Here is a 23,054-nt window from a genome sequence, read left to right on the forward strand (position 1 = left end):
CTGGTCTAGCATCCTATTCTCACAGTGGCCAACCAGAAGCCCAGAAGCAGGACCTGAGCACAACAGCACTCCCTCTACTTGAGATTCTTTTTTTATATATAATAATTTTTATTAATTTTAACATATAAATTATAATACATACCACAAAACTTCACCACTTATACAATCTTTTTTTTGGACTTCCATCAGCACCTCTGATGATCCACCATTTTAACCACTTCTTATGCATTTCTTAAATTCATATTGCCTTTAATTATCTTAACTAACCATCCTCCCTTTTATCCATTTTTGCAATAGTTCCAATAATTCACCTCACAAAACTTCTTGCAAACCTACATAGTCTGATCATCACAATTACTTTTCAAATAATCGGTGAATTTACACCAGTCTTCTGCAAATTTCTGGTCCCGCAGTTTTCTAATCCTTCCTGTTAGTTTATCTAGTTCGGCATAGTCCATTAATTTCATCCTCCATTCTTCTTTCGTTGAGATCTACTTGAGATTCAGAGGCATACCACCTGTGACAGCAGAGGTGGAACATAGCTATTTTGGCTTGTAGCCACCGATAGCCTTATCGTGAACAAATTTGTCTAGTCCTCTTTTAAAGGCATCCAAGTTTGTGGTCATTACTAGCAAATTGGTTTTTAAGGTGACCGGGAGCTACTAACGCACAGTCAAAATCTAAGATTACCTTTAAGAAAGACCACACGTTCCTCTCAAAGTCATTCTTGGCAGCATCGATTTTCTTCTGGCAATAGTTGACAAACGCTTCTGCCTGCACAGCCTCCTGCAGCTGATCGGAGCGGCTCAGGAATTCCTTTTCGGTGACAACTTGGCTGACGTAGACGTGGTAGTGATGCGGAGGATGCTCTGCTCCTTGCTGCTGGGGCTTGCTGTTCTCAAAGGTAACTAGCTTTCCGCCAAACTGGAATTCAAAGGCAGCGCAGATACGGTTTAGGGAAGAGTTTCAAATCCATTACCATCAAGATCCATGCTTAGTTTTAATATGCACGCTCAAAAGAAAAGAACGTTCTGAAGATCTGAGGTTTGCTTTAAAGCAGAAGTTTGAGAGGGGTGGGTGAGTTGCAAACTAACGTTGCAGTGTAGATTTGTGAAGATGCTGTGCCAGGGATGGAGAGCCACTTTTGGCTCAAGGGAAAGAATCCAGGGGCCACATGCCCTGTGGTAGACTGAGCCTAAGGTAATAATAATAATATATTATTTATCTTGTCTTCCCCAGCCACTCTGGGCGGTTTCCAAAAAAATATTAAAATACCGTAATACATCAAACATTAAAAGCTTCCCTAAACAGGGCTGCCTTCAGATGTCTTCTAAAAGTCTGGTAGTTGTTGTTCTCTTTGACATCGGGGGGGGGGGCGTTCCACAGGGCGGGTGCCACTACCGAGAAGGCCCTCTGCCTGGTTCCCTGTAACTTGGCTTCTCGCAGTGAGGGAACTGCCAGAAGGTCCTCGTAGGCAGAGCAACAGGTACAAGTTTTACCTGGTTTCTACATGTATCTCTCCTTGTCCTCAATCCAGACAAGAGGCATGACCAAAATTCAAGGACACGTTCTAGCTAGGCAAAAAGGAGGATGGAAAGCAGGATTGGCGAAAGGTGTATCCTGGGAAGAATTTGGAGGAGCAGGCGGAGAAGCCTGGAGGGTCACATTTGGGCCCTGGACCTAAGATTCCCCACCCCTTATTTATTGCTGAAATGGGCAGAGTTTGCATGGGAAAAAGGGCACACACCTATAAGGGGCTCCTAGTCTCTTAACTAGGGGAGGGAAAGCAGAGGACTGTCCATTGGAGCCATGTCACAATTTTGAGTACATAGCTTTAAAACACACACACACACAAACTCTCCACCATGAGAAAGTATAGGAATTAAGTGACATATTTTGGGGCTTAGTTAATCAATATATTTACCCCATTCTCGTAAAAGATGTAGAACTAGTAATAAAAGAAGTAACAACACCTCACCAGTGGTGAGCTTTTTCTGAACCTTTTTCTGAACCAAGAGACAGATGAAAGCAGGCGCTCTACATATAATTGTTTGTCCCTAGCAAATCTATCACACTCTGTCAGCTGAAGATCTAATTTCACGGCAGTATTTTGAACGGGGCTTAACACCACAGACACATTATACCGAGTGCCAGTTGTGTGATTACTTCTTCACAAGGGGAACGTGATATACAGCATATCCTCGATTTTAAACTTCACAAAGGAGCAGAACAACACATTCATAGAACAGGCAACTCAGCAGAAGGGTTAAACAGCCCACCCCATTAGAGTGCAATTAGGATTCCACTTACTGAAAAAGATGCGCCGACAGGTCGGCGAATCCACTTGGGTGGCTTCTTCAAGGGCAGGATTCTGCTCTGTGGAGTGGACTGCTGTGGAAGCTGCAATGGAGGAAGTGGCTGCCCTGTTCCAAATGGATCAAGATTACCAAAGGAGGACGACAGCTTTCGAAAAGGAGAAAGAGAAAGAGAAAGACAGATGGGTCTAAAACTCATGCGCATTATTACCACTCCTGTTTACCCAACCAGTTATCAATTCTTGGCTTTGCTTTTTGGAGTTTAATTTGTTTATATTGTAGCAGGAAACCCCCCCCCCCCCCATCATTCAGTTTGTACAAACTTCTCACACCCTCACACACTACATACGCTACACTTCTGTTATAAATTCATAGAAAATCAACCATACATCGGATTTGCACTGTTCCACTTTTATTTTACTCCATGAAGGAAAGACTACAAAATGGGGAAGGTTTGATACAGGGCGCCATAATCCCTCACCATCCCAGCACATCCACAGAAGCCCTGCCCAGTTGCTATGCCAACCCTGATGATCCCAGACAGAAGACAATCAAGATCACAAAGAACTTGCATATGGGAGTGGATTCAGCACAGACTGGAACAAAGGACAATGATCAGATCTTCCCTCAGGTTTATAATAAAAACCTTCTAAAAAGTTAGCTCCAAGGTGCCACCAAACGATTTTCTCTCTCTCTTTAACCCTACACATAGGACTCCTCTCAGGATAACAGTCACGGCTTGTGTACAGACATTCCAACAGTAACTTTTGACAGTCAAAGCAATTTTTAAGAAGTATTCCATCTGCAAACATCTGTCTTCCGTCAATTGGATACGCAGTGTTTTGTTTTAAATACCTTGTCTGCTTGCTTCTGTCGCAGGCTGTCAGTGCTTCCCCCCATGATCGAGTAAACGCTGATCCTCCCATCAAAAGAAGCAGCAGAGAGAAGAGCAGGGTTCCTAGGACACCACTGGACGTCAAAGCACCACTGGGTGCTGGTCGGAAGCTCATACAACACCTGTATCCAAAACCAAACATATTACAATAAAAATGGCAGAGACCTAAGCGGCTTAAGAAGGACCACCCAGCCACATCCAGAAAGCAAGTTTGGAGACAAAAGCCAATCCTGCATCGTTCTGTTGCTCCAAGTGCAAAGTTTGTGCACTCTTTTTGCAACACCCAAACAAGAAATGTCTCTCCATTTCAACAGCTTGCAAGCAAGTCTTCAATCAGTACCTCTCCTGTGTTTGGATTGGAGCAAAGAATTTTAGCATCCTTTCCACAGCTCAGCAACAGTTCGGGATCTGCCATACTCCAAGCTATTGTCAAAATGCCCCTGCGGAAAAAGATGCAACCAAGGAAGCCTTTGTAAAAGTTGAAAACAAACTCTGAAATACCTGCAGTATTTATTTTTTTTAGAAAATATTGAAATACGTTTATTGTACATTGGAATCTATACACATACAAAACATATATCAAACAATACAAAACATACATATCTACAAAACATACATTACCTATATACATACCCAACATGAACACACCCACCATGCATTGACTTCCAACCATTCTCATTGTGCTAGTTTACATTTATTTAATCTGCACACATTTCATTTTGGATGTTCGATTCTTCCAAATATTTTCCAAGCTAGGTTCATTATATTCTCTTTATTTCTAGATTTATTCACTGTCTGTCAGGAGATCTACCTTCTCCACATAGTTTTAAAGAGATTCTTTAAAAATAGTCTTTTCCTTATTATCTTTTTATAAGGTGTTTCCTCTTACTCTCCCTGTTGATTTAGCAATGCGTAAGTATTCAATCGTTTTTGCTAAGCAGTCTGTTTTTGTGGGGACATAGCAAAATCCACATAGCAAACTGCTGCTAGCAGTGAAGGAGGATGTCGTTAGCATTTTCAACGTCTGTCAACCACGCAGCCAGTCAGATCTGCGAGAGACCAAAAATATGCACATACCTTGCATGGCTTTCTAGAACACGAAGCGGAGAAGATGCAAATCGGAGGTCCCACACCTGGATTACAGGCAGCCTGTCGTCTTCCGAAGCCAGAACCATTTGTGTAGCGACATCAGGATGCCAGGCCAGCCCTGAGCAGTGCATCTGAAATTGTACAACCAGTGCTCTCAGTAGCAAGATCAAGCAGGCTTAAAAGAAACCAGACCGCTGCCTTCTATCCAAGACCTCCTTTGCACAGCTCTCTGCCGGTGCTGCTTACCTCTGCCTCTGCACTGGGCTGGGCACATGTAAAAGCTTTTGCCCATGTGGTTGGTCGCTCCCAAAACAGATGCAGATATACCATACAAGCACGCTCATGTCCCTGTATTAGCACAGGATGCATTGCAACATTTTGCAGTGGGTCCTACTTCCCTTTACCCTAATTTTGCAAGTACAGCCAATGGCCCACCTAGTCCAGCATCCTGTTCTCACTGAAGCCAAGCAGATCCCTTTGGGAGACCTGCAAGCAAGACCTGCGACTCATCCATACTGTATTTATGAATGGGCCAGCTCACAACCTGAACAGGCCAAAGATGGAGAGAACAGGCATGCACACTCCCTCTCCATGCATGTAACAAAACACAGACAATTCATACCCTCTGCCACAGGTGAATAGGCCCAATTTACAGGATTTTTTCCTGTACAAAAAGGGGGGAGCACAAAGATTGTGCAATGCTCACAACAAGTAGAGCGTTTCATTAACTTTTAGCATTTTCAATCTTTTTGGGCTGGCCTTCAGGGTTACTCCTCCCAAGGGAAGCATACAACGATAAAACCATTTCCATGTTGTTACTCTATGTCAGGTGAGAGGAATCTTTTTTGCAGCTCATTATTTTCTGAGCAACCTGGGAAGGAGGAAAGACATGCCAGTGGTGGGAGGTTCCAGAGGCAGAAGTTAGGGGGTTGGACTCGATGGCCCTTGTGGTCTCTTCCAACTCTATGATTCTAAGAAGTGGGTGGGGGCAAGGAATCTGAAATTTAACAGGGCACTAAGCTGGTTTTGATACACTCTATCCTCCATTCCAGCAGTGCTCAACCTGTGGGTCCCCAGATGTTGTTGGACTACAACTCCCATCACCCCTAGCTAGCAAGGCGAGCTCAGGAATGATGGAAATTGTAGTCCAACAACATCTGGGGACCCACAGGTTGAGAACCGGTGCAAGAGGCACTGTAGGAGCTCCAGGACAAATTCAATCAAGGCAGAAACACTCACAAGAAGCAGAGCCTCTTCTGGCCTGGAGAAACCCCCAAGGGCCAGGTAGAGAGGCTTGGGGGCCACATGCAGCCTCTGGGCCCAAGGCTCCCTACACTTCCTCTACAAACATGGGGAAGGAAGGCAGGTGCCCAGAAGGAAATTTTCAACCAGCCTTAACAAATACTCAACCGGCGTGAGTGCCTGCAATAAACTGGCTGAATAGTTACCCGGTTACTGTGGTCGCTGACTTTGATGATAGGTTCATTCTTCCTGAGATCCCACACTGTAGCACGGCCACTAGGGCTTGCAGAAGCCAAGATATGCTGGACTTGCCTGTTCCAAGCAATGCAGCTTATGTCTTCAGCAGGCTGTTGGAAACAGAACCCATCATCAGTTTCTCATTCTACGGCACTAAAATATGCAAAGTCTGGAAGACCTTTCTTATTGTTAAGCGCTTCAAAAACTTGGCAGACCTCCACTGAAAATGACAATAAAAACTGTTTCACAACCTTGGGTCTCCAGCTGTTTTTGGACTACAACTCCCATCATCCCTAGCTAGCAAGACCAGTGGTCAGGGATGATGGTAGTTGTAGTCCCAAAATCCCTGGAGACCCAAGGCTGGGAAATACTAGTTTAACCTATTATCCTTAGTTCTCACTTTAAATGAGTTGTACCTGAGGCTCAATTCACGTTTACATACACATCAATCAGTAATAATTTTAGCCTGTCATTTACTCAATAAAGCAGCCAGCTGCCCTAAGTTTCACGGTTAATTCATTCATCTCTACAATCTCCAAGCACTTTTCAGAAGGATGTATCATCACACAATTACAGGTTTCTCAAAAAGCTTTACAGGATTCTAAATGCTCCCTTCCACCAAAAGGATCTTAAGTAGGGGATGAGAACCTGTAAATCTCCAAATGTAACTGGACATCCAACCTCCATCGCTTGACCATTGGCCCCACTAGCAGGGGCTGATGGAAGTTTGAGTTTGAGGATGCCTGGGGGACCACAGGCTCCACATCCCATATCATAAACAGATTGTAAGATGACAATTGCCTCATTCTCTCACCAACCAATCAAATGGATTTAAGACCTGGACAAAATATGTGTCTTGTACCTGAGTCTTGGCTCCTGGAGTCATAGGTGTTGCAAAATTGTTCAAGTCCCATATGTAGATCTCAGACTCATTTGCACCAGAGGCAACTAGGTTTGTCTATAAAACGGAGAACACACAATCAGGTCCATGCAATAAGGACTGAATATCATCTCAAGTGCTGCTATATTAGGCCCTATGATTAATGTGCAGAAAGAAAGATCTAACCTGGAAGAGGTTGACATCCAGAGCTCTAACAGGCCCCGTGTGCTTGTCTTTCTGCGCAATCACAACTTCCTCTTCCCCTGCCAATATTTTAGCTGGGTCATACAAAATGATGTTTCCGTTTTCGCCGCCGGCAATGAGTACCCCCGAAAGATCCCCATCAGATGCCATTCTGTGAGGACCCCATATCAGTTTGTGATACCTGCAAAACGATGTAAGAACGTGAGAAGAGGTCTGCTGGATCAGGCCAAAGACCCCTCAAGCCCAGGACTTTGTATTCAGTGCAAAGTAATTCAATAAAACGGTCTTAAGTAACCAAGCCAGACACCTCCAACGACATTAAATCGGCCATGAAAGATTCATGGACTCTGTTCAAAATCAACAGGAGGAGGAGCATAGTCTTTTGCATCTATGGACACCACCCAAGCCACTTTGTCCTGAGAAGCAGCCATTATTAGCTCAGCACAAGTGCTGCTGAAGCAGTAAACAGGTAGAATTATTCCCATTAGCTGAACGTACACTCAGGGCAATTGTAGTTCTAGGAGAAGGAAATGCAATAGCAGCAAGGAAGGAATTCATGGCCGCCTTTACAAATAAAGGCCACCATTCAGGGCTTTTCTGCGGGGCCAGGAGCCTTGGCACATCATAGGAACATAGGATCTACAGCCCAGGAATAAGGAAATTGGCCCTCCAGGTCTTGAAAGACTACAGCCAAAGGGGGTTTGAATCCAGAAATTGATATGAACCCTGTTGTGGCCTCTGTGCTTAGGAAGCCATGGAGCTGAGAGAGAGGGCAGAGCCAGCCAGAGCAGTACAGTCAAGCTACTCCTGACCCAACTGCGAATACGCCTAAGCATGTTGCTTTCGCTAACATCTTCTTTCTCCCTCTCACCTCCAGGGACCAGCAAGTACTGGAGACACAGTAAGGCTCAGCTCTGTGTAGGGCTCTCTCTCTCTGCTGCAGCACCATGGAGAGTCAGACATGGCTGAATTATGCCCAAATGCACAGTGGCATGACAATGAAGCTGTGTGCTTTCTAGTGGGCAAAGGACCTTGGGGCTGGATGTAAAGCCACTAACAAACTTGGACAGGAGAGACTGATGGGAACCGCAGTCCAAAACATTTAGAGGGCACCAGTTTGGCGAGAGCTGGTTTATCATGGCATAAACTATCAGGAGAAAAAAAAAACCTCCAGCTCTTAAAAGCTGTGCCCCTTTGATTGCTAATGCTCACATCCCGAGCTTTTCATTTACATAAGCAGATAGACAGTTTTTAAAGTCTGCACATACCTATGAGTGGATGAGAAAGTAGCACAGGACTTCATATCCAGCGATGGGTCAGTCAGGTCAAGTTCAAATATTTCCAGGGAAGCACTGGTACTGAAGCTTGCATCTAACTGCTGAGCAGATGTACCTGCAGAGACATGTGGAATGCCTTACTACTGATGTACTGTAAACATAACACTTGGGAAGCCCAAAACAACCTTGGCACACTTAAGGGAAGAGATAAAACCGAATACTGTTTTTAAAAAACTATTTTTGAAACACGCAACACACATCCTCATCAGATTTTGAATCTTTTTGCTGTTTGTGACATTACAAAACCTCCCTTTTTATACACCAGTTGTGGAATTTCTCTTGCCCTTAATAACGCTGGGAATTGCCAGGGAAAAGAAAGGATTTTAGTGCCCCACTGTATAGTGTGGTGCTGAAGCCCTGCACAAGCCCACTGACTCTATTAAGTCTGCAATCCTGGGCACACTTAACTGGGTTTGAGCCACACAGAGCACAGTTCAATGAACTAAACAGGTTTACATATCTAGGAGTCTGATTCAATAGCTATGAAAGATAACTGGATTTGATATGTACAGAGGCACAATGTACCTCTAAATACCAGCTGCTAGGGCTAAACTGGAGACTAAGGCTGTTGCCTTCATGATGAGCTTATGAATACACAGAGATACCAGCTGCTGTTGAGAAGATGAACACAGATGGATGTTGGTCTCATCCAGCAAAGCAAATCTCAAATTCACATTTAGCGCAAGTTCAAGCTAAGTGTTGTTATTTGGAGACCTTTGGTCCCCATTTTATTATTATTATTATTATTTGTACCCCGCCCATCTGGCTGGGCCTCCCCAGCCACTCTGGGCTGCTTCCATAGAAACAAAAAATACAGTAAAATATCACAGATTAAAAACTTCCCTGAACAGGGCTGCCTTAAGATGTCTTCTAAATGTCAGGTAGTTATTTATCGCTTTGACATCTGATGGGAGGGCGTTCCACAGGGCGGGCGCCACTACTGAGAAGGCCCTCTGCCTGGTTCCCTGTAGCTTTGCTTCTCGCAATGAGGGAACCGCCAGAAGGCCCTCGGCGCTGGACCTCAGCGTCCGGGCAGAACGATGGGGGTGGAAACGCTCCTACAGGTATACTGGGCCGAGGCCATTTAGGGCTTTAAAGGTCAACACCAGCACTTTGAATTGTGCTCGGAAACGTACTGGGAGCCAATGTAGGTCTTATTAACAAGTCTAATAAGTAACAACTACATCAACTTTAAAAAGCCAGAACAAAAGCCCCAAGCAAATACAGGCAAGGGCTTTGATTTACAGGTAAACCTTTTCTTTTTTGGGATGTGATTTTTATTTTTTTCTGCATGCTATTCTCACCATCTTTCAGCATTCAGAAGAACAATATTTTAATGAGGGCTCAAAAAGCGCTCAAAATCCCTAAGTGGCTGGCATCAGAACTAAAGTGCCATGTCTGCAGACATCTGAATTAATATTTCAGATGTAAGCATGCTAGTATCAGATTTCTAAATGACCAGGTGACTGAGATTTTCCTCAGCTGGGAGCTTCAACTGAAGCCGAAAGGCTGGCTCTAGAGTGCCCCCATCCACGAAGGGCAGGGGTTCTACGACTTGCAGAGGAGAGTTCTGCTCATGGGACCTCTGGATCCAACACATGATATTTTCACATTGCAATGAAATAACAACTCACCAGTAGCCAAGTAGATGGGGTGATGGTGAGATGGACTCCATGCCTGCATGGCAGTACGGTCTATCTCTTTTAGCTTCATCCTGCTGAGAGAGTATAATACACAGACAGCATCACTACAGGAGAAGGTGAGAAACTGGACAAAAATGAAGACTTCACACACTCTGCTCTTAACCCAAAACTGTTCGGAGGAGGCAATATTTAAATCCTTCTGATTGGAAGAATAAAAAATAAAGTCCATGTTTGCGTCAAAGTAGTCTTCAGAATATTCACCAATACAGTGGTACCTCTACTTACTAACACGATCTGTTTTGGGGTGCCATTCGCACCCCGGAAACTCCGTAAGTAGAGTGCTGCTACAGCGCGTGCACAATAGATTGTTTCTGCGCATGCGCAAAGCACACAGATCGCTTCTGTGCATGCATGCAGATCACTTCTGTGCGTATGGTAGACCCGGAAGTAAACACTTCCGGGTTTGCCGTGTTCGTAACCTGAAAAGCCGTAACGTGAAGCAAACATAACACAAGGTATGACTGTGCTAAGAAAAGAAATCCTAGATGAGTTTAAATCAGTAGACCACAGTGGTGGCTCCTCGCTTGTGGAATGCTCTTCCCAGAGAGTTCATATTCTGTTCCAACTGCTCTGGCCCAAAGTCAAGTTGGGTCTGGAGTAAGCAAAGACTGAGAAAACTGTCTAAACTGAAGGCTATAACGTAACTCATAAATAAACAAACACACCTAATCCTCACATGGCACTCTGGTATGAATGATATTTCTTTGCTGTCCTCCTCACAAACAGCTTCATTCAAAACCAGAAATTCTTGCATGGCTCAATACCAACAGGGCATGTGGCTCTGAAGCTCTATATATGAAACTGACAGTGATGTTTTCCTATTCGTTTTTGATTAGCAGCAAGCTGCCAAACAAATTGTGGTTGGTTATGGCTTCTTTGAAACCAGTTGAGTAGAAACCATGGTTTATGAAGCTAGCTTGTTTCAACAAACCATAGTTAAGATTAACCACAGTTTAAGGTTCAGATAGAAGGCTGATCGCCGAAGAATTGATGCTTTTGAACTATGGTGCTGGAGGAGACTCTTGAGAGTCCCATGGACTGCAAGAAGACTGCAAGCCTATCCATTCTGAAGGAAATCAGCCCTGAGTGCTCACTGGAAGGATAGATCCTAAAGCTGAGGCTCCAGTACTTTGGCCACCTCATAAGAAGAGAAGACTCCCTGGAAAAGACCCTGATGTTGGGAAAGATGGAGGGCACAAGAAGAAGGGGACGACAGAGGACGAGATGGTTGGACAGTGTTCTGGAAGCTACAAACATGAGTCTGACCAAACTGCGGGAGGCAGTGGAAGACAGGAGTGCCTGGCGTGCTCTGGTCCATGGGGTCACGAAGAGTCGGACACGACTAAACGACTAAACAACAACAACAAGGTTCAGATAGAATGCTAAACTGTAGTTAAGCAAAGGCGGAAGCAAGAGCTTGCACTTTCCTTCTGGTGGCAGTGCCAGGTGACACAATGCAACATCAAATGAGCACTAAAACACTGTAAATAAAGGTTTTTGTTAATGTAACCTGTTCTGTGAATGTAACCCCTGCATAAGCGGGGAGACACCTGTATGAGAAAGGGGATTTTGACTTAAACTTCAGGAAGAACCTTCTGAGAGTTAAGAGCTGTTTGATAGTGGAACAGACTCCCTTGGGAGGTTGTGGACTCTCCCTTAGCTGGAGGTTTTTAAGCAGAGGTTGGGTGACCACCGGAGATGGATGCTTTAGTTGAGATTTCTGCACCGAAGGGGGTTGGATTAAGATGACCCTCATGGTCCCTTTCAACACTATGATTCTATAGAATGCTGGCATGCACTCATTTATAAGAAGAAACTGCAATCAAGTTCTGGAATACCATTATCCAAAATTCTACCTCCAGACCTCCACCTAAGTGCCAGCGAAAAGGACAACGTGGCCCTCACTCCGATGGCCAACTGCCCAGAATTTTGTTCCAACCACAGCTTCCTCTTAAAACGCTTTAACTAAAACCTTAAACTGGAACTATGTGATCATGCCACAAAAGCTTTAATTAGAACTAGAAACAAGCTAAAAGAAGAAAGTGTAAAACAGAAAGTACCGCAAAACTTTCAGATAAGCATCTCTCAGAAAGTACTTTCGAGGATTATTTGCCAACTGCTCAAACTGATATCATCAATGCTGAGTCTCCCTACTCGATATTTTAAGAAGCTACATCTTGTGTGAATGTAGTCTCAGCAACAGCCTCTTTCCATAGCAAGGAAACTGAAGTGACTGTACCCCAACTGTGAAATGCTCTAACCACAGAGGCTCATCTAGTGCCCATGTTGTGGTCTTCTTGGTACCTAGTGAACAAACTGTTTATTTTCCCTTGCTTTTCACTACCAGTGCCTTTTCAATACTGTGTACCAATGCTGTTCTCTGTGATTGTTTTTAAAAGAACAACACAGGCTAATCTCTCGCTCAGTGTTAGATATTCCCTGGGTACAAAGTTGGCAACTGACATCTCCATCGAGCCAGTTTAAAAACCTCTGTCTCAGTCCATAGTTAATTCCATTTCCATTGTATGAATTTCTCCTTCTTACACAAAGGGACAAGTGAACTGTTGTAAGAGCAAGCTAAAAGTCAAGCAATGTAGTTGAGATCATAGAATTGTAGCACTGTCTTATATATCTGTGTTTCTGACATTGCTCTACTTCTGCTGGTTTCAACATCTTACATGTTGTGTGTAATCTATCAAAACCCTGTGCACTCTTACACTAAGAAAAGTTGAGGCAATACAATATGTTGCTATGTGTATATTGTATGTGTTCTCTGGTACCAATCCTGCAACAGCTAAGCACACCACTTCTTCATTTTAAGTACCGTACAGCTTTTAAAGTCACACTTCCTGAAATGGAGAATTTTCAACAAATCATGCAATAGGAATCTAGGTGTGAGCTGCAGCAGTAGTGTATACAATGAAAATGGAAGTTGATCTGGAGCCAATAAAGAAATATCATTTGGAAGCGACCATAGCATCTTAAATATTCACTTTTCTTTAATAGTGACTGTTCCTAATTCTGCACATGCCCACTTCTTCTTCAGCTTGTGCATGGACAGCCAGTATTCTGCCTTTATTTGGGTGTTAGATTATGACAGGCCAGGGTTCAAATCCCCATTCAGTCATGAAGATCACTGGGTGAGCAGCCTAAACTACCTCACAGGCTTGTTGTTAGAATAAAGTGGGGAAGGCAAGAACCATGCCCACTACCTTGAGCTCTTTGGAGGAAGGATGGTGTATAAAGACAATAAAAAAATAACATATTACTTTTGTTCGCTTAGTGCTGGACAAATTGCAAGTCTTCCAAAGAATTCAGAAAAATAATACAGTAAGGGAGAGATATTTCCATTACAGTGGTGCCTCGCAAGACGAAAAGAATCCGTTCCGCGAGTCTTTTCGTCTTGTGGTTTTTTCGTCTTGTGAAGCAAGCCCATTAGCGAATTAGCGCTATTAGCGCTATTGACAGTTTAAGGGCTATTAATGGCTATTAAAGGCTTAAGGGATTAGCGGTTTAGCTGCTAAAAGGCTATTAGCAGCTTAGCGCTTTAGAAAAAGGGGTTGGGGAGCGAAAAAAAACCTCAAAAATCGCAAGACATTTTCGTCTTGCGAAGCAAGCCCATAGGGAAATTAGTCTTGCAAAGCGCCTCTGAAAACGGAAAACCCTTTCGTCTTGCGGGTTTTCCGTCTTGCGAGGCATTCGTCTTGCGGGGCACCACTGTACTGAACTTTCAAAGTGTCACTGCAGCCCTGTCTCCTGCTAGTCCTAGAGATACATAGGAGTTTACAACCTTCCACGGTGTCCAGCTACAAAGAAAGCTATTACTTTGGCACTGTAACCTTTGATACTAACACAGCACCAAAGGAAGTGCTGCCTCTCATTAAGAGAGATTAATAGGAAAAAGGGACCCAAGGTTACTTAATCCTAACTGGTATCTCTTGAAATCTGTAGTCTTCAAACTTTGCAGACTTGGAACCTGCCTTTAATCCAAACATGCATTTGGGAACCCATTTGTTAATTTTTAATCATCTATTTGTATGGCGGTAACACTGCTGTTGTGACCCAACCTAGCTCAGGCTTGCAATTCAGTACGGATCCCAATTTACCAGCTGAAGATCACTGATAAGCCACCATGGTTAAGAAGCAGATCTTTCCTAAGAATATACAAGTCTGCATGCAAACCCTCTTGCTACCAACTGCAAATACAAAAGCTTACACTCTTGTCGTTCCATGGTAATTAATCCAAAACTAACAAGACTCCTAATTTTTGTATTAACAGACATTACGGTCTGCCATTCAACAACTTAACACTGAAATGTGTGTATATCTGTGATATTACCAGCAGCCCCATATCCAAAAAACTGCAGCTTTGAAAGGTTCAGCCCACCATCTTGATTCAAAATGGTATCCTACTGTATCCAAACACAGATGAGAACATGCTGCTTGAGCCAGGAACCACTGTGCAAAATTTGATTACAATACTGTATCATAAAAGATGTCCAAACTCATACAGAAAAACAACTTTCCAAAATTCACTGCAGGTAGAAATTAACATTTTGCCATTAGATCTCTAGCCTTATCTTTGGTGTGCCCTCCAAGGGTGGTAGATATTCTAAATTAAGTGGCCCTGAATAAAACTGCCACTTTGTGTACAAAACACTAGGAAAGTGCCACTTTGTGTACAAACAGTAGGAAAACTCTTCTGGGTAGAAAATATCAGTGACACGATCAAGATCGCTGAGAGATTTTAAACACAATAATCAACTTCAGCTTCCAGTATGTATTTCAAGACAATCGGAAAATAGGCTAAAACTTAAATCTGAAGGTCTTTATCATGGTACACTAGCTGTAGAAGATGGCACTTTATGCAATATTTCAGGGGTAGCCAACCCCCACCTCACCCCCTTTGATTTCCCTAACTTAGATTTCCCCTAAAAGCTCAAAAATCTTTGACTTCCCAAAATAAGCTCAACGACTTTGGTCAATGCAGTGGGTTGATCACTGCCAGTTTTTTATAGTGGGAGTAGATCGCAGTCTCTTGGAAGTTGGAAAAGCCTGCAATATTTCAATGCGTGCTTAGCTGTTGAAGCCAGGATCCTAATTTTCAAGTATGGAACTAGGGAAGGGAGCAGCAGCTCCTTCAGGTGTATGAATGCAAAAAAATATTGATGCAACAGTATGATTTTGCTGATATGCTATTTCTCCAAGCCAAAACTTGTGCATGCCTAGAAACAAGACAGGGGAAAGGCCTGGAAAGGCTAAACTCGGGTCGATCCCCGAAGGGTTTGGAAAACCCAATGCTCCCTTGAGGGGGGAGCAAAGGTGCTCAGCCAGACGCCCCCCAAGCCGATGCAACAAAAGGGCCGCAGTGCTAAAAATGCAAGCAGGACCAAATCCCATTATGCATTTGCATCTCCGAAAAAGTGGGGAGGGGGAAGCCTCTTGTTTAAAAGCACCACGCCTAAACCGGGAGCCCCCGCTTTTTGCAAAAAAATAAATAAACGAGGAGGGTGGGCGATGTGGATCCCTCGCCCCATTTCTCGGCCGCTTCGCAACGCCAAGTTAATGGCTGCAATCCTAGGAAAGACGAGTCGCCAGGATGCGGCGCCAAACGAGGGCTGGGCCGAGTTTAAAGGGAAGCCCGGCTGGGACCCCCAGCCCGCCGCCGCCGCTGCCGCCCGCCCTTCGGTCTCCTCCTCACCTGCTCGCCGGTCTCCCTCGGCCAGGAAAGTCAAGGCTGGGCTGCGGCCTCCTCCTCCGCCCGCAGGGCCCCAAGCTCCAAGCCGCTCGGGCTTCAACGTGGCAGCCGGAGCACCGCCTCCATGCCGCCGGCTTCCGGGACGAAGTGGCACCCGCCCGCCGCTGGGGCTGGGCCTGCCGGGGAGAGGGAGGAAGAGGAGGAGGGGGAAGCCGGCGAAGGGCCGCTCGCCACGCCGCCGCCTCTGAGGGGAGAAGCCGCCACGGTGGACGCGCGCCGACCCTCGGCTAGGCCGGAGGGGCTCCAAGTTTCTGCACTGGCTTTCGGAATAAAGATTTGTTCGCGGCAAGCCGAGGGTTTATATATATAAATATATATACACACACTCTGAGGGTGTGTGTGTGTGTGTGTGTGTATGTGTCTCTCTCTCTCTGTGTGTGTGTGTGTGTGTGTGTGTATATATATATATAGACACACATACATTATATATATATATATATATATATATATATATATATATATATATATATATATAAAATGTATGTGTGTGTGTGTATATATATATATATATATATATATATATATATATATGCAGGTTTTGGTGTCCTCGGGTGTCTTCCCGTGTAAAAGTTGGGGTGTCTAGGCGACGTTTCGACGAGGTCTCACTCGTCATCTTCAGGCTGGTGCTTTCGGCTTCTTGTTACTGGAACAGAGCAGGATCTCAGTGTTTGAGTTCCTATAAATACTGTTGAGGAGGTGTGGTGTATAGCCTCCAATGTTCTGGGCAGAGAGGAGGTTCCCAGGCTAGTGTGCCTTTTCTTCTTTTGTTCCTTAATTACTTGAGGGATATCTTGAGTGATTTCTTGAGTGATTTCCTGAATCCCACTTAGGTGGGTCATTAGGTGTGGATTAGTTGCTAAAGCCTTCGTGTCTTGAACTCTTGAACTTTGTGAAGAGTTTTTCTGAGAAGATGGCTGTACTGCACTTGGTTGTGCTCTGGCTTGGCTTCGTGTATAGGGGCGAGCTGTGGTTTTGTGGCCTGTGCCAGCCAGATCTGTGTAGGGATTGCAGGGGGGTGCAGCATCCGGAGGTGCCACCCTGGTTTGGCTACTGGATGGTGTCTGTAATTTATCTGTGGAGAGGGTCTGGGTTTGGGTCTGGTGTGGTTGATTGGTGATCGATGTTGTATCTCTCTTCACACAAGTGCCCATTAATGAAGCCTTGACAGCCATTCAAAACAAATACAATCCCCCCGAATACATCTTGGACCTGACCAACCACTGCCTAACCAACACGTACTTCATCCACAATGGACAAAGATACAAACAGATAGAAGGAGCACCTATGGGATCACCCCTCTCACCGGTCATCGCTAACCTGTACATGGAACACTTTGAAACCAATGCTTTAGACAAGTCAGAACACAAACCCAAACTTTGGCTCAGATATGTTGACGACACCTTTGTAATTTGGCCACACGGGAAGGAAAAACTGGATAGCTTCCTCACACATCTCAACAGCCTACACCCCAAAATACAATTCACTATGGAAATAGAAGCCAACAACCAACTTCCCTTCCTTGACGTCCTAATCTACAAAAAACCTGATGGCTCCCTAGGACACACTATCTACCGGAAAAAAACACACACCAACCGCTACTTACATGCACAATCACACCACCACCCTGCACAAATAAACTCCGTAGCCAAGACTCTCATCTCCAGAACCAAACGCCTGGCTGACGAAGACCACTTGACAACTGAGTTACAGAATCTCTCAAATGTGTTAATTGCCAATGGATACCAGCAAAACAGGGTTACGAAGCTAATCCAAAAAGAAACACCCCCCAAAAACCAAGACACAGAAGAAAACAATGGCATAGCCCTCCTTCCTTATATCAAGGGCACTACAGATAAAATTAGCAAAATCCTCCATAAACACAATATCAAAACAGCCTTTTGCACCAACCAAAAAATAGCCAATATCCTCAGAAACCCCAAGGATAAAATTCAGTTGGAAAACCAAGGGGTCTATGAAATACCCTGCAAAGTCTGCCCAGCCACGTACATTGGACAAACAAACAGACGAATAAATGCACGTATCGCAGAACACAAGAATGCCGTCAAAAAAGAAGAAAAAACTTCCTCTCTTTTCCAACACATGAAAGAAACAGGACACGAAATTAATTTTGCAGATTCCAAATTGCTCTTTAACATGGAACATCACCACAAGAGAATAATCATGGAAGCCATCGAGATAGAGAAACACCCTCACAACATAAACAAGCGTGACGACACATCCCGCTTGCCAGACATCTGGAAATTAGCCCTCCCCACAAAATCTGACACCAGATCCAGAGGCACACAGAACGCCATCACCAATCAACCACACCAGACCCAAACCCAGACCCTCTCCACAGATAAATTACAGACACCATCCAGTAGCCAAACCAGGGTGGCACCTCCGGATGCTGCACCCCCCTGCAATCCCTACACAGATCTGGCTGGCACAGGCCACAAAACCACAGCTCGCCCCTATACACGAAGCCAAGCCAGAGCACAACCAAGTGCAGTACAGCCATCTTCTCAGAAAAACTCTTCACAAAGTTCAAGAGTTCAAGACACGAAGGCTTTAGCAACTAATCCACACCTAATGACCCACCTAAGTGGGATTCAGGAAATCACTCAAGAAATCACTCAAGATATCCCTCAAGTAATTAAGGAACAAAAGAAGAAAAGGCACACTAGCCTGGGAACCTCCTCTCTGCCCAGAACATTGGAGGCTATACACCACACCTCCTCAACAGTATTTATAGGAACTCAAACACTGAGATCCTGCTCTGTTCCAGTAACAAGAAGCCGAAAGCACCAGCCTGAAGATGACGAGTGAGACCTCGTCGAAACGTCGCCTAGACACCCCAACTTTTACACGGGAAGACACCCGAGGACACCAAAACCTGCATTCCTGTACCCGTGAAAATCTACGAAAGCATATATATATATATATATATACAGTACGTATACATATATACACAGTGATAGATAAACACCCTCAGAGTATATATATATATAAAATACCCTCGGCTCGCCGCGAGCAAATCTTATATATTAAAGTATATATTACATACTTTTATATATAGGGTGGATTTGATTTAAATCAAATCGATTTAAATCACTAGTTAGTAAGACTTGATTCAAATCTCTCTTTTTTTACAGGAGGACTCATTCTTGCTGGTATAATCTTCATATTTACAACCACAGGAAGGTTTCATTTTTGGAATAATAAATTTTCAGTTCTATCAAAAGTTACTGATTTGGTTATACTATTAGAAATGCATGGACAGATAATTATGAAATTATTGTGGGGTTTAATAAGTTAACTTTATATTTGGGAAACTTTTCTGCTGTAGTTTATTGGAAGGAGAAAATACATCATTTCCTTAATAATAATTTAAAGGATTTTAGATTTAACTAAAATGATAACATTATAATATATGTAGCCATGTTTGTTAACTGTTGTTAACTAATGTGGTTAAATGATTTTTAAAAACCAACACTCGTAGACTGAGTTTTAGCACACATGAAAAACTTAAAACAAATCCTTATTTCCTGATGAATAGCCTTTGGACTATAATGTAACTTAAATAGAAAGCTATCTTTAGAAAGATTTTTCCTCCAAAAGCATTTTATTTAAAAAATTCAATTTAAACAAAAAAAAATCATTGATTTTTATCCACCCGGATATACTCTGATAGAAGCCACTCCTAGCAGTGCTCAATTTATAGCACAGAACAAAACTGCTTTGTAATATTGACCCTGGGGGGTAAAGCTTCCAACATTTCTTATTTGAAAATAGGACTATCCTAGTCTCTCATCATGGCGATGGCTCAAGAGCCATGGGATATCATCATCATCATCATCATCATATTTACACGCCAGCCACACTGGGCAGCTTCCAGCAGCCATAAAAAATATAATAAAACACAAAACCTTAAAACACTTCCCTCTACAGAGTTGCCTTCAGATTGCTCGGGGGCTGCATAACTCCATACCTTTCAACGTTTTTCCTGTGAAAATTAGGGACGTCCTAAAGGAAATCGGGACATTCTGGGATTAGAATCAGAAACCGTGACGGCTTCTGTAAATCCAGGACTGTCCCTGGGAAACGGGGAACTTAGCGGATCTGCGATGCAGCAACATAAAGAACAAGAATCATTCCTGAAATATAAACGAGCCTCTTAAATACTATGTACTTCAAATATGTATACAAATTCCCTAAGAGGTGTGAGCTCACTTTTGCCTAGTAATCTCATTTATATTCTGTCTAATTTGAGACAAACTCATTTTCTCTTATCACAAAGCCTTTCCTTTGTTTCTGAGTTGAGATCCCTACTCACAACCCTGTCATCGGGAACTCTAGAATAGCCAATGCTCTTGAGAGGTGTGGATACTGTTCCTGGTTTTACATCCAAAAATATTATTTTGATACTATATTATACAGTATAATATTATATTATACAGTTGCCATCCTCTCATGCCACACCCTTTGAGAACCATTGCTCTAGGTGATGGGGAGTGTTCATGGGCGTTTTATATAGATGTATATACTGTATATCAAAACCTCTGTATATGTGCAGAGTGCAATTACTTCCCCACTGCAGCTAGTTTAGAAAAGAGCTGCTGAATGGGGCAAAGGCCTAGCCCAACACTGCTTTCGAAGGTCAGTGCCTCAGGGAATTCCATAAGCAGACCATTAAGGCAGCCAGGCACAGCTAAAGACCCTGGACTTTAATGTTTATTTAGAATCGCAGTATCTGATATACTAGGTTTGGCCGCTCGGGGCCTGCCCAAGTAGGAGTTTGAACTTCAGTCCAACACTGTGCAGCAGCTGTACATTGGAGTCTGCACACACTGCACATAATTAAAGTTATCTTTTAGTGAGGCATTTTATGGGGTTGGAGGGGAGAGGTTGCTATCCTGACAGATATATAAGGTTTGTGTGCAGGCCTAATTAACTGCCGACTAGTGTGTTATTGTTTTAAGTAGTTTGCCACTGATACACTTCCGACACACTTGTGGCTGAAATCCTATGTCCATGAATGTAAACTTAAGTTGCACTGAACTTGTTAAAACATGACTAGCACAGGAGAGTCTCACTCTTACCCTTTTCCTAAGGCTGCATATATAATCTTGAGCAGGAACAGACAAGTGACACTTGCATTTTCCCATTTACATGAAATGTTGGTAGTTCAGAGGATCCCATGCTAGAATAGACTTCTGAAATAGCTACTCCAGAATTCATATAAAAGCCACCACAAGGTGTTCTCATTTACTAGGAGCTTTGGCATCAATTTTGAACCTAATCATGAGTCTAGCATCCCATTTCCCACAGTAACCTAGAGGAACCCCACAAACAAGACACAAAGCTTACCAATCTGTGAGACTTGCCCTCTTATCCAATCACTAAATTTACTCAGAATCCATTTTCAGTGCAGAATAAGCAGTCATTTCTCTTCTTTACTTACACAGATGTGAGTTTCAAATACCTTGAATTGCAAAGATTAGGCCAACACAAGTGTTCAGTTCCCTGCTGAAACATTGTTTCAGCAAGCCTACTCAGTCCCATAATTTAGTTATACAAATATTTGTATGATTGTAACTGGGATTATGGTTTTATGTATACTTGTTTTTCAATATACATTGTGGATTTTAGCTACCTTTTATCTACAATACTATTTGTGTATCATGTGGAAAGCTCTCTGAACAGGCCGCCTTTAAATCTGCCAAGAAATAAATATTTATAGAAAGTAAAAGTACAAAAAATATCCAGAATCCACAGGTGGGCAAAGCATTGCATCCTGACGAATTCTGAACTTGTTTTTCCTTTCCCCCTGTCCTTGTGTACCATCATACCACACTTTAACAACATTTTGTTTGATACCACCCAACCGTACATGTTATTTCAGATTCTCCCAAGTACTTTGAATACATCATCTAACATATTTGCCAGTTCCACAGCTGGGATATTAGTAAAATTTATTTAATAAAGTTTAAAATGCTAGTTCTGCTTCCTAAGCACAAATATAGAAATCAAGCCACAAGACTTCATTGAAGGTCAAAGTATTTATTTATTTATAGCAACACAAAAGGAAGATCAGTATACAATATGTGTCTTACAGAGATTGGTCAAAAGTTATACTTTTATAATTTCCCCTTTTCCTTTTTTCCAGATTTTATTCTGTTCATCCCACACTTTCTAGACATGGCCCGAGAGGCCTTCTTTTATTTTTATAATTTATTTTTGCATTTTCAGTTTTACATACAATAAGCAAAAGAAAAATAAACACAATAAAAATAAAAACTCTTTCATCTTGCGAGTTTTTCATCTTGCGAGGCACCACTGTACAGGTTTTGTGTCAAACCTACCAATGTATGTAATTGTTTACAAAAAAATTCAAGTAAGCTATAAACTTTCCCTGTTATTTATTAAAACCAGCCTCTTCCCGGTTTCTAATTCTTCCTGTAAGTTTTGCCATTCCAGCACAATTCATCCATTTTATCTGCTACTCTTCCTTAGTCGGAATTGTGACTTCTTTCCATCTCTGGATATTTCCCCTTTTTCCCTTGGACATTTATCCACTCGATCCTCCACATAAGTGAATAATATCACAGAAATCAAGACAGCAAATATCCAAACCACCCAAAAATCCAGCAGGAATTCATATTTTTCTCAAGACAAAACACACAGGAAATGGCTTTTAATTAGTAACCCCTATTTCAAGAGCTCAGGACTTAATTTTGGACACAACTGTTAAAAATGAACTTCCCTCTCTAGCATGCTCACTGTGGTACACACCTATCTATTTTTTAAAAAATACCGGGAGGTGGGAGAATAAATAAAAGCACATTATGCAATTCTACAGCTGAAGCTAAAGCTGCTTATATGGGAAAACTATATGGGAACTATACATACACTGTTCCAAATACTTAAGAGAGCAGGGTACAAACATTATATAACAGGCAAATATCTAAAAAACTTTTTTGTGTCAACTATGCACAAAATCTAGAATATTTACTGGAGCTGATTTGCACAATAGTTTCTACCCATCTGAGCAAACCTAATAGTACATGTTCACATGGACACCATGTTTTAATAGGAAAACATACGGTAAATACAGTATGATCACAGCAGCACTTTTTTCAGCTACCCAAGACCACAGGATTGTAGAATGACAAACCATGCCCCCCTGCAACTCAGATCTACTTGCATGGACAAGAGGTTCATGAGTATTAGTTCTTAATTTCGCCATTTTCACAAATGCTTTAAATGTTACCTGATTATCCTGGAAGATTCTTTATGCCTGAAAGCAGAAAAATGAATTATAATTAAGTAAATCCCAAAAGATAGCTAGAGATATAGAAAATACAATGTTCAAGAATCTGAAATGTTACTTT

The 23,054-nt window shown here is 42.8% G+C and overlaps 1 protein-coding gene across 30 annotated transcripts in view; it reads right to left on the reverse strand.

The window, feature by feature from the left end:
- The window catches only part of SEC31A (SEC31 homolog A, COPII coat complex component), a 68,881-nt gene that overhangs the window by 44,679 nt on the left and 1,148 nt on the right, over positions 1-23,054 (reverse strand). For 11 of the 30 annotated variants that reach the window (XR_014501808.1, XR_014501809.1, XM_083398213.1 and 8 more), the window contains exons 1-11: positions 15,604-15,874; positions 9,834-9,916; positions 8,131-8,254; positions 6,845-7,043; positions 6,641-6,736; positions 5,748-5,888; positions 4,288-4,430; positions 3,551-3,650; positions 3,171-3,332; positions 2,311-2,463; positions 691-924 (exon numbers count right to left, since the gene is read on the reverse strand). Coding sequence is in view for 28 of the 30 variants with exons in the window: in XM_083398213.1 (XP_083254339.1) it covers positions 691-924; positions 2,311-2,463; positions 3,171-3,332; positions 3,551-3,650; positions 4,288-4,430; positions 5,748-5,888; positions 6,641-6,736; positions 6,845-7,043; positions 8,131-8,254; positions 9,834-9,912 (1,431 nt within the window). In the remaining 2 variants the exon portion in view is untranslated. Of the gene's footprint in view, positions 1-690; positions 925-2,310; positions 2,464-3,170; positions 3,333-3,550; positions 3,651-4,287; positions 4,431-5,747; positions 5,889-6,640; positions 6,737-6,844; positions 7,044-8,130; positions 8,255-9,833; positions 9,917-15,603; positions 15,875-22,933; positions 22,961-23,054 lie in introns of those variants that run through there. The other 19 variants (XM_083398208.1, XM_083398207.1, XM_083398201.1 and 16 more) reach the window with 9 other exon arrangements.

This window comes from Podarcis tiliguerta (assembly GCF_965153285.1).
Source record: "Podarcis tiliguerta genome assembly, chromosome: 9".
Classification (NCBI taxonomy): Eukaryota; Metazoa; Chordata; class Lepidosauria; order Squamata; family Lacertidae; genus Podarcis; species Podarcis tiliguerta.